The sequence below is a fragment of the Berghia stephanieae genome, chromosome 12 (genome assembly GCF_034508935.2).
Source record: "Berghia stephanieae isolate SIO BIC M18660-M18661 chromosome 12, UCSD_Bste_1.3, whole genome shotgun sequence".
Lineage (NCBI taxonomy): Eukaryota > Metazoa > Mollusca > Gastropoda > Nudibranchia > Aeolidiidae > Berghia > Berghia stephanieae.
The window spans coordinates 36,145,444-36,157,520 of NC_088371.1; the positions used below are offsets into that span (position 1 = coordinate 36,145,444).

The following is a 12,077-nucleotide window of genomic DNA, read 5'->3' on the forward strand; positions in this document are numbered from 1 at the left end:
TATTATATTATTATTATTATTATTATTATTATTATTATTATTATTATTATTATTATTATTATTATTATTATTATTTATTTTATTATTATTATTATTATTATTATTATTATTATTATTATTATTATTATTATTATTATTATTATTATTATATTATTATTTATTATTATTATTATTATTATTTATTATTATTATTATTATTATTATTAATATTATTATTATTAGTATTATTATTATTATTATTAGTATTATTATTATTATATCCACTTAACGTGCTCAAAGCGCTTTTAAAATAAAATAAAATTCCCTTTATTCTCCCATTGGGGAAATTTGTCTCTGGGGTCTAAAGATTCTAGCACATTTTTTTACTAGATGTTGTAAAAATGAGGTTACACAACCATTTTGTTTTTAATAAAAGTGTGTTATTGGTTAAATAATATATTAACATAGGTAAATAGACGAATATCAAACATTAATGGTCATAACATTAGCTGCATACAGGTATCCTTCCTGTATGTATTATGCTAGTATAATTACCTATAAGCTCACAGTCCAGCACCTAAAAATTAGAGCATTTTAGAGTATTTATATAGTGCTATATCCACTAAACATGCTCAAAGCGCTTTCCACAAGGGGGTCTCTTACTAACAGCAACACGTAAACTATAGAATGAGACATGACGCCTGTTCAGCAATATTACATTTTTTTGGACAAAGACAATGCTGTTAACAGCCAGGTACTCATTTTACTCTCAAGTACGGTGAGAAGAGAGCCTTTTTCAAAGACTCAACTATGCACTAATTTAGGCTTGAACTCAGGATCTTCTGATTTGAAAGCAAGTGTCATATCACTAGGCCACATAGCCATACACTATTTTTAAAAAATAAAAAATGAAGAGAACATGCACTGGTGCTGAGACAATACGGTAAGATAATTTTTTAAAAATGATATTCTCGCTGTCTCAAGAAAATGGTGGATAGCTCATACATAGAGTCATGCTCTCCCCAACCAGCAGAGTTGTCATACCAGTAAGGTCGTGGGTTTGAACCCCACATCTCTGCTGCAAAATTTTAATTCTCTATTGTCTTCTGGTACTTTCCTACACACTCACTTCATTTCCAGTAAATACGGCTAGCTATGTGATCTTGTGGTATGACACTCACTTTCGGATCAGAAGGTCCTGTGTTCGAGCCTCACTCGGCGCCTAGTTGAGTCCTTGGAAAAGATTCTCTCACCGTACTCCGGTGTAAAATGAATGCCTGGCCGTCAACAGTGTTGTCTCTGTCGGAAAAAAATTGTAATATCGCCTAACAGGCATCATATGTCTCGTTCTACATGTTACATGTTGCTGTTGGTCAGGGACCCTTTGTAAAGTGCTTTGAGCACATTTAGTGGATACTGCGCTATATAAAAGCTCTAATTTAAAAAAATACTTTAAAACCTTTTCCTCCATCATACCAGCCATGGTGTCAGCCTTGGACGATGCCGTGGGTCGAGTGTACGACACCCTGAAGACAACAGGTCTCCTGTCCAACTCTATCATTGTCTTCACTACCGACAACGGAGGACCTGCCAATGGATTCGATTTCAATGCTGCTAACAACTACCCTTTGAGGTGAGGAAAATAAAAAAAAAATGAAAAAAGTAGTTCATTCAGATAGAACCATGAGTGATGCCCGTGGAGCCGGAGTTTATCCCGTGTGAAACTGGGACAATAACTCTGTATTTCTTTTTCAAAATGCTGGAAATTATACGATGTCTTGTTCAAACTGGCAATGTTTGTTTAGCACAAGATGGCCAGGATGTTTTGAAAATAGCATTAAACTAAATTTTTTGATTATTTTATTTTATTATTCTGATTATTTCAGAGGTGTAAAGGCTACTTTGTGGGAAGGAGGAGTTCGAGGTGTTGGGTTGATCCACAGTCCACTGTTGAAACAAAAAGGTTACGTCGCCAACCAGATGCTTCACGTATGTGACTGGCTTCCAACTCTCTACAGCGCTGCTGGTGGAAATGCCTCAGACCTAAAAAATCTCGACGGTTACGATTCTTGGAATATGCTGAGCCAAAACGGGCCGGCGGTCAGAAATGAAATTCTTCATAACATCGATCCGCTAGAGGAAAAGGCGGCGATTCGGGTCGGAGATTATAAGTTGCTTATGGGCCGTATTAGCATGACCTGGGGTGGTTGGTATCCCCCCTGGAAACTTCATGGGGATGAGGAAACTCTGCACTACCTGAATTTCACTAATACCGGTCTCGGTGATGATAATTTTAAAGAAAGTGAGGAGAAAAACATTCTTCGTAAAGAGTTGGATCTGGAATACAGGAACTTGTGGCCGTCGGATGTTACTGAGAGATTGAAGACACTCTACAATAATGATAAAGATGATGGAAACGTGAAAAAGACAGATCAGAAATATTCTTCCAAATATGAACTTCATTTCTACTCTGAGCGATCGATCGTAAATGAAAAGAAAGGTATTGATGAAATTTATGAAAGTCTAAGCAATGTCAGAGATCTTTCTGAAGGGAAACGGGTACCACTGCTTAATCATGTTGCCCCAGTGAAGATTGATTGTGGGGGGAAAATGATTAAGAAATGTACACCTCATCAAGCGCCTTGTTTGTTCAAGATTTCTGAGGATCCTTGTGAATACAACAACATTGCCAGCGACAATCCTGAAATTGTAAGTACTAGCAGATTATAGATATTGTAACAACCCTTTTCTCCCTTGTGTCTATTGACCCTGTCCTTACCACTACTACTTACTTAATCCTCTTCGGGCCTTGAGGCACATAGGGCATCCACCAGACATCTCCATTTCTTGCGATCGGCTGCTTTTGCCGTGGCTGTATTCCAGGACAGGCCTGCTTCCTTTAATTCTTTCTCCATGGTCCTTCGCCAGGTTTCTTTGGGTCTTCCCCTCTTTCTCTTCCCATCTGCTGTCCAGTACAAGGCTGTCTTGGGAAGTGACCCTTTTTCCATTCGGGCCACATGCCCCAGCCAACGCCTTCTTCTTCTTTTTATTTGGCTTTCAATGCTAGTACAGTCAGCTTTCTTTAATAGATCCACTGTTTTTATTTTTGTAGGCCAAAATAAATTTAAAATTCTTTTTAAACACTTGGTCTGAAAGGGTTCTAGTTTCTGTATTAAGGAGGATGTCATTTTCCAGGCATAGTGAAATCGTCACAATCGTTACGTACCAACCAGCACTTTTATCATTCAGATATCTTTTGTAATTATCACAATTTAAAGAAAAATATTTTATATTATAGCTATAAAAACGTGACACATTATGTTGTAGAGTTCATTTTGCTGATCAATATTATGCATAGAATGTATTTGTTCTATTTCTGTTGTTTTTTGTCTGTGTTTTTTTTTTTTTTTTTTTTTTTGGGTGTTATGTAGGTAATTTAAATGTCATATTTATTTTTACCTGTTTTATTTACAGGTGGCACTATTGATGCAAAGACTGTCGGTTTGGATGAATTCGGCTGTCAAGCCCAGGAATACCAGGGGAGACGATGCTGGGAACCCAAAGCACCACGGAGGGGCATGGGTACCTTGGAGGAAATAGGGAACCCCATGGGTACCTTGGAGGAAATAGGGAACCCCATGGGTACCTTGGAGGAAATAGGGAACCCCATGGGTACCTTGGAGGAAATAGGGAACCCTGGTGTGTATAAGGAGGGGCATAGGTACCTTGGAGGAAATAGGGAACCCTGGTGTGTATAAGGAGGGCCATGGGTACCTTGGAGGAAATAGGGAACCCTGGTGTGTACAAGGAGGGGCATGGGTACCGTGGAGGAAATAGGGAACCCTGGTGTGTATAAGGAGGGGCATGGGTACCTTGGAGGAAATAGGGAACCCTGGTGTGTATAGGGAGGGGCATGGGTACCTTGGAGGAAATAGGGAACCCTGGTGTGTATAGGGAGGGGCATGGGTACCTTGGAGGAAATAGGGAACCCTGGTGTGTATGAGGGCCATGGGTACGTTGGAGGAAATAGGGAACCCTGGTGTGTATAAGGAGGGGCATGGATACCTTGGAGGAAATAGGGAACCCTGGTGTGTATAAGGAGGGGCATGGGTACCTTGGAGGAAATAGGGAACCCGGGTGTGTTATAAGGAGGGGCATGGGTACCTTGGAGGAAATAGGGAACCCGGGTGTGTTATAAGGAGGGGCATGGGTACCTTGGAGGAAATAGGGAACCCTGGTGTGTATAAGGAGGGGCATAGGTACCTTGGAGGAAATAGGGAACCCTGGTGTGTACAGGGAGGGGCATGGGTACCTTGGAGGAAATAGGGAACCCTGGTGTGTATAAGGAGGTGCATGGGTACCTTGGAGGAAATAGGGAACCCATGGGTACCTTGGAGGAAATAGGGAATTCTGGTGTGTATAAGGAAGGGCATGGGTACCTTGGAGGAAATAGGGAACCCTGGTGTGTATAAGGAGGGCTATGGGTACCTTGGAGGACATAGGGAACCCTGGTGTGTAAAAGGAAAGCCATGGGTTCCATAGAGATGATAGGGAACCCTGGTGTGTATAAGGAGGGCCATGAGTTCCATAGAGATGGTTAGTAGAGAACCCAGCTATGCGTAGTCAAAGACTGTAGTAAATTATAGTATTAATGCTTTACTTTATAAAAAAAAAACGGAAAAGATTATATTTAAAGTTATTTTAAAGAATTAGAACAACAGTGGCATTAAAAAATATTGCAATATGTGATCCGCTGATTGAAAACGGGTTTAAACTCAGAGTGAACAAGGTATATTTATATAGCATGTTGTTACATTTAGACAGAGAGAGAGAGAGAGAGAGAGAGAGAGAGAGAGAGAGAGAAAGGGGGGGGGGGGGGGGGAAGGAGGGGGAGGGGGGAGGAGGGGGAGGGAGGCAGATTGAGAGAGCAAGAGAGAGAGAGAGATGCTTGTACTTTGCGATCGACTAGCATCCTATCCAAATGTTTGCAAGCAATTACTATTGTCCATTCCCACACTATAGCAGTCCTTCCGAGCATGAAACGGACAATAGCAATTGTTTGCTTTTCTTTGGACAGGACGGTATTCTATCACAAAGGGAGGGAGAGAGAGAGAGAGAGAGAGAGAGAGAGAGAGAGAGAGAGAGAGAGAGAGAGAGAGATGATTTTTCACATTCGTCAAATGCTTTAAGAACAAGTCGACAAAAGTCCTGAAGCTTGATGTTAATTTTGCAGAATAGGGAATGAGATTAGCGGAAGAGTAGCGTCCCTTGATTGGACGTCACCTTACAGAGAGAACGTCAAAATGTTTGTGCGCATGCGTCTCTCTCGTCCTCGCTTTCTGAGAAGTGTCTCATGCCGCTTTCACCGGAAGCGAGGACGAGAGACACATTGGCACAACCAACATGACGTTCTCTCTCTAATAACTTTTCCGCCGGTGACGTCCAATCAAGGGACGCTACTCTTCCGCTAATCCCATTCCCTATAATTCTCATTTTTTTACTTCTCTCTCTTCTTATTGGCATCGTTTTACACTTGATTCACATTTTGACTTGTGCCTTGCAATTCTCAACGATTTTAAAACATTCCATTTACTATCTTTATATTATGAGCTGAGTTTCACTGCTGTGGGATTGTGGTGATCAAGATGATACACTTCCATTTTTTAAATATTTACTCGTGCAGTATTATGTTTTTACTTATCTCTTTATCAATGTAGGGGTCTCTATAGGGCAGTTGGTAGAGCGCTCGCGTCATGTATAAGAAGGGAATGAGATCAATCCCAGATGCAGGCAAGATTTTCTTCTGACCTCCCTGGATGGGGATCCTGACCTCCCATAGCGGGCAGGGAGGTCCATACTGTGTCTTCTATCCCCTTATATATGTTTTCCAACATGCGTTCTGTCTTTGTCTTGGAATGAGGTTACTTGTTGGAGTCTTAGCTGGGAGGGAAACAGTCAAATGCATAGTTATTGTTGTGGGAGATGATATTTCTTTTCCTTGTAAATCATCTCTCTGTTATGTATTATTATATTTGTTATTTTTAATGTATAATGTAAGCATTTGAGTGTATTCCTTTCTGTTGGATTTGTGCTTGTGTCCGGATGAGACTTATAGGTGATCTCAAACTAAGTACATTGGTGGTATGCTCTTGGAATCTACATCTGATCCCTATTTGTTCCTAGTTCCCCTTTGTCTTACCTTTTCTTGGGTGCTTTATTTGTAATTCTAGAACTTTTTACTATCTATTTTCTTTCTTTTTACTGGCGCTGATATAACCTAAATGTGTTGCAAGCGCCGTAAAACCATTAAAAACAAAATAAAATAAAACAACTTCTGACCTCCCTGACCACCCAGCAGTGATTGGGCAGCTAGTTCTGCTTGATCTGGTGAAAAGTACTTTGTGATCGAGTAGCATCCTATCCAAAGGTTTGCAAGCAATTGCTATCATCATTGTCCATTTTACACTATAGCAGTTCTTCAGAGCGTGAAACGGACAATATCAATTGTATGCTTTTCTTTGGACAGGACGATAGTCTTATCACAAAGTACTTTCTGCCAAATCTAACAGACTCAGCTACCCATTCACTGCTTGCTGGGTGGACAAGGGGGTGGGGGGAGGGGGTCAGGGTCCCTTGAAGCAAGTGCTCTACCAACTGAGCTATTGGGACCCCCTTCACGCTATAGGGAATGAGATTAGCGGAAGAGTAGCGTCCCTTGATTGGACGTCACCGGCGGCTGAAAAGTTATTAGAGAGAGAACGTCATGTTGGTTGTGCGCATGCGTCTCTCGTCCTCGCTTCCGGTGAAAACGGCATGAGACACTTCACTGAAAGCGAGGACGAGAGAGACGCATGCGCAAAACCATTTTGACGTTCTCTCTGTAAGATGACGTCCAATCAAGGGACGCTACTCTTCCGCTAATCTCATTCCCTATAGAAACCGGGATAGACTCCAGCTCCATAGGTGTAATGGCTCTGTAGGATTTACACTTTATCAATGTCATTTCATAATGATATTATTTTGACATATGTGATCCTCCATCTCAAAACGATATTATGTCGGGAATATTCAGACCCCAAAAAGTGAATTTAAGAGATAGAATTATGAGAAATTGGAGCTTAGAAGTTTTTGCAATGGAAGAAATAGTCTTTATACTCCACCATAACGTACAGAAATTAAACCCAAGCTGGATATTTGTGGCTATGAATTCAATTTCCCTTACCGAGTGGATCCCGACATATTACCGCTTTGATACGGTGGGTCACATATTATGGATACGGATATCACCACTTTTTTTCATTATCAGTATTAGCTTGTGTTTGTAATAATAATACAGTAAAATTACTTTAAACCGAAAGAAGCTAAACCGAAAAATACCTTAAACCGCAAAGAATTTAAGAAATTGTACTAGTTTCTTCATTATCTTTGTACTAATTCTTACGATGAACCGAAATACTTCTAAGCAGGACTTTCTTTAAACCGAAACAACTTGAGAGCACCTTCCTTTTTTCTCTCTCTATTTTTCTTCAAAAAGTCGGGAAGGTGGCCACACGTAATAATGCCCGGAGATATTAAACAAAGAGCGTAAGTTTAAGATGAGGGTGATGGGTGGGGGGTAGGCAAACACTTCAATTACTGCACTTGGGCTTGGTCAACACCACAATCGCACAGACTGGAAAAGGAAGACAGCGGGTGACTGGCAGGCGAAAAATGAGGAAAGAGGGGGAGTTGGGGTGTAGAATCACGAAAGCGAGATGTTCTCGCTCGTGTGTTGATGCTTTGGAACTTTTCAACACGACAATAAGGAGGAGGGTGGTAGACAACAACCTACCATTGACATGCCATTTCATTTCCACTTTGTTTAAATGTGTGTGTGTGAGGGGGGGGGGGGGGTTCTATGTAATTAGGCCTTTGAACCTAATGGCTTTTCAACAAAAGAGAGGTGTGTAGTAGACAGCTTAGCATTGACACGCCTTTTCATTTCCATTTCACTTCATCTCTGAGTAGCTGCGCATTATTCATTATCAATTATCGCACAAGAACTTTCGATCTTATTTTAGCTTTGCATTTTACTAAAAGATGTCTAAAAGAAAGCATTGTGCTTACACGTTTCAGTTTAAAATCAAAATACTATGTAAGTCGATGAAAAAAAAAGTTGATCAAGACGGAGATATGTAGAATACACGGCATCCCGAACTCCACTCTTTCAACAGTTTTGAATTGAAAACAAAAACCCCCAAAAATATTTTTAAAACACAAAAAAAAAATAAAAATTAATGGTAACGAAGACTGCATTTATTCAACAACTCCATTTAACGGGAAACCCATGATACGATTAAATGAGCAAATTCCTTAAATAGTTACTACCCTTGAAAAACATTGCAAAACGGGAACTTGCTTTAAACCAAAATGTCTTTAAACCGAAATGGTTTAGAAGGTCCCCAAAATTTCGGTTTAAAGTAATTCTACTGTATATCTATCGCCATTCGGTCGGTTCAATCTCCTTCACTTCTTTTTAACTCACTCAATCCTGAGATTTTTGCTTCTTTCCAAAATTGGAGAAAAAAAAAAGTGGATTAAAAATGAGCATGTGTATATATATATTTTTATTCAACTAAAAACTAAAAACATTAGCTTTGATACTACACCTATAATTTGTCTCATAAAAATGTAATAAATAGACATGGGGTAAATGTAACCCGGGTAAACTACGGATATAGTCGGCGTTAGGGTTGAGTGAGTTAACATGGACGTGTTTGGCAAAGGTCAAATGTTCATACAGTTTGGAGTGAAATGTTATCCTGAGTCATCCTCTTGCTCTCTTTGACATTGATGAAATTGGAAACAATTTAGACCCTTTTTTTCTCAATTTAGACCCTTTTTTTCTCAATTTAGACCTTTTTATTCTCAATTTAGACCTTTTTATTCTCAATTTAGACCTTTTTATTCTCAATTTAGACCTTTTTATTCTCAATTTAGACCTTTTTATTCTCAATTTAGACCTTTTTATTCTCAATTTAGACCTTTTTATTCTCAATTTAGACCTTTTTATTCTCAATTTAGACCTTTTTATTCTCAATTTAAACCTTTCAAGTATGAATGTATTGGGGAGAGGGATTGCGAAGGTCGAGCCAAAAATTTCATCATCATCATCATCATCATCATCATCATCATCATCATCATCATCATCATCATCATCATCATCATCATAAATCATCACTAACACTACAACTCCTGCCACCACCACTATAACTTCAGCTACTGTCACACTGCCACTACTTCAAAACTATCACCATCATTAGCATCAACCATAATATTATTACATTAACTATTAAAGTCGCTTTTATACTTGGTCATTGATACTCGCTCTGTGGGTCCGTGGATTGTTTCAGGTTTGTTGTGTATGACATTCAACACTGTCAGGCGAAGTGATCGTTGCCAACTTTGACCCAGATTTCAGAGGACAAAACCCAGTTTGATAGAAATCTTCAATTCCTGAGGGTGCTTCTTTTTTATTTTTTTTATTTTTTTTTGGGGGGGGGGGGGGGGGGGTATTTGTTTTGTTTTTCTGTTGTTTTTTTTGTGTGTGTTGGGTTTGTTTTGATTTGACTTGAATTTCTATTTTTACATTTCTCACAATTTTACAAATGTATGGGGTTTTTTGTTTTGTTTTTTGAAGTGGGTTGCTTGAGGTGTGATGATTTTTGTCACCATGTAAGTCTTGTCTTTCTTTGCATTCATATGATTATATATATATATATAAATTATATATATATATATATATATAATATATATATATATATATATATATATATATATATATATATATATATATAATAACATCTTATGTTATGTATTATTCAATTTATTATTTAGAGCTAATACCTTAAACCAACCCTAAAAATAAAAAAAAAAACGACTTCGAACTAACCCTAATAGAAAAAAAAAAACACCCTAGGACTGCTTTTCACTATCTTTCAATACTCCGACAAAATGGTGGTGGAGAACCAAAACAATGGTCATATTAGGAAATTCTAACCTTTCACTAATCCATCCAGGTTTGTTCTAGAGTTTTTAAAACGCTACTATTACTATATTATATTGACAAATTGGATAAATATACGTCTAACAAAAGATCCACAGTGAAAATACTAATTGAAAGAGATGCTAGACCGAGGGGCTTAAGGAATTTCTCCCCTTAACCTTCTCCTTACCACCTACAGCTAAAATCGTCACATTTGTTACGACACAATATACATTTTTCTTATTCAGATTTATTTTGTACATCATAAACTTTGAAGAATGATTTTTGTTTAATTAATGAGAACATTAAGTTGTTTTGTAGAGAGCTTGTTTGAGTTTAAAATAGTAATTTATCTGCTGGGTAAGCCTGCTGCCATTTTGGGAAAATATTGAAAATGATCGGTAAGGGGAGAGTTAATTGTTTTTGGTGTTGGTTCCCGGAGTGTTTTGAGCCTTTCACATTCCATGTTTACTTGTTTGTTCTTTTCTTGAATACGTTTTATTCATTGTTGTTCAAGAGTTTGTATTTTTGGGGGATATCTTTCATGTAGACTGGGTGGGGTTCCTGACCTATTTAGTGGGCAGGGAGGTACTAACCGTGTCTTCTATCCCCTTATATCTGTTTTCCAACATGCTTTCTGTCTTTGTCTTGGAATGAGATAACTTGGTTTTGTCCAGGCCCTGACTGGGAGGGAAACAGTCAAAAATGTATAGTTAGTTTTGGGAGATGATATTTTTTTCCCTTGTAAATCATCTCTTTGTTTTGCACTATATTATGTTTTGTTTATGTATTATATATGATTTGTAAACATTTGAGTGTATTCCTTTTGGTGGGGACCTGTTCTTATGTCTGGATGAGACTTTTAGGTGATCTCAAACTGAGTACACTGATAGTGTGCTCTTGGAATGTACATCCGTTCCCTATTTGAACCAATTCCCCTTTGTCTGCCTTATTCTTGGATGCTTTAATTGTAATTCTAGACCTTTTTACTATCCCATTTTCTTCCTTTTTTTACTGGCGCTGATATGACCATAATGTGTTGCAAGCGCCGTAAAACCCTTAAAAACAGAAACAAACAAACATTCAATTTTGTTCAAGAGTTCCTATTTTCGGGGGATATCTTTCCTGTAGACATAGCCTACACTAAAATTGGTGAATAAGTTGGTTTATAAAAAAAGAAAAAGATTTTAATACAACAGGTTCTGTCATTTTAATGAGATATTTCATAGGATGGTTTGGTAATTCGGACTATAAAATTGTAAATAAACATTCCTAAATAACAAACATGTAACTATTATGGTTTTATAAAATTATTATTATTATTACAACAGTATTAACACGATTGAGCAGCTATGGCGTCTAAAGGCTGATAACAATTGATAAAAGCTAGAAACGGGCGCTTAAATGACCTAAATAGTATTTATTGAAAGCGCCGTTAAACACAGACAAACAAACAGTGAGGGTCCGTCCACATTGACAATTTTGTGATATGTTAATTTGATTCAGTGATAATTTTTTAAATAACTGGGTGGGGATCCTGACCTCCCATAGCGGGCAGGGAGGTACTTACTGTGTCTTCTATCCCCTTATATCTGTTTTCCAACATGCTTTCTGTCTCTGTCTTGGAATGGGGTTACTTGGTTTTGTCCTGGCCCTGGTTGGAGTACTAGTTGGGAGTGAAACAGTCAAATGCATAGATATTGTTTTGGGAGATGATATTTTTTTCTTGTAAATCATCTCTCTGTTATGTATTATTGTTATATTTGTTATTTTGAATGTATAATGTAAGCATTTGAGTGTATTCCTCTACGTGGGGACTGTACTTGTGTCCGGATGAAATTATTGGTGATCTCAAACTAAGTACATTGATGGTTTGCTCTTGGAATCTACATCTGATCCCTATTTGTTCCCAGCTCCCCTTTGTCTTACTTTTTCTTGGATGCTTTAATTGTAATTCTAGAACTTTTTACTATCCCATTTTCTTCCTTTTTTACTGGCGCTGATATAATCTAAATGTGTTGCAAGCGCCGTAAAACCCTTAAAAACAAACAAACAACAATTCGATTCAGTGATA

General features: G+C 38.1%; 1 protein-coding gene across 7 annotated transcripts in view; it reads left to right on the plus strand.

Moving 5' to 3' along the window:
* LOC144957882 (arylsulfatase B-like) overlaps nucleotides 1–4,654 on the plus strand; it is a 25,072-nt gene extending 20,418 nt beyond the window's left edge. For 5 of the 7 annotated variants that reach the window (XM_078889399.1, XM_078889400.1, XM_078889398.1 and 2 more), the window contains exons 8-10: nucleotides 1,459–1,612; nucleotides 1,866–2,688; nucleotides 3,454–4,654. In XM_078889399.1, the coding sequence (XP_078745525.1) occupies nucleotides 1,459–1,612; nucleotides 1,866–2,688; nucleotides 3,454–3,579 (1,103 nt within the window). In that variant the 3' untranslated portion in view covers nucleotides 3,580–4,654. The remainder of the gene's footprint in view (nucleotides 1–1,458; nucleotides 1,613–1,865; nucleotides 2,689–3,453) is intronic. The other 2 variants (XR_013642247.1, XR_013642246.1) reach the window with 1 other exon arrangement.
* The last annotated feature ends 7,423 nt before the right edge of the window (nucleotides 4,655–12,077 follow it).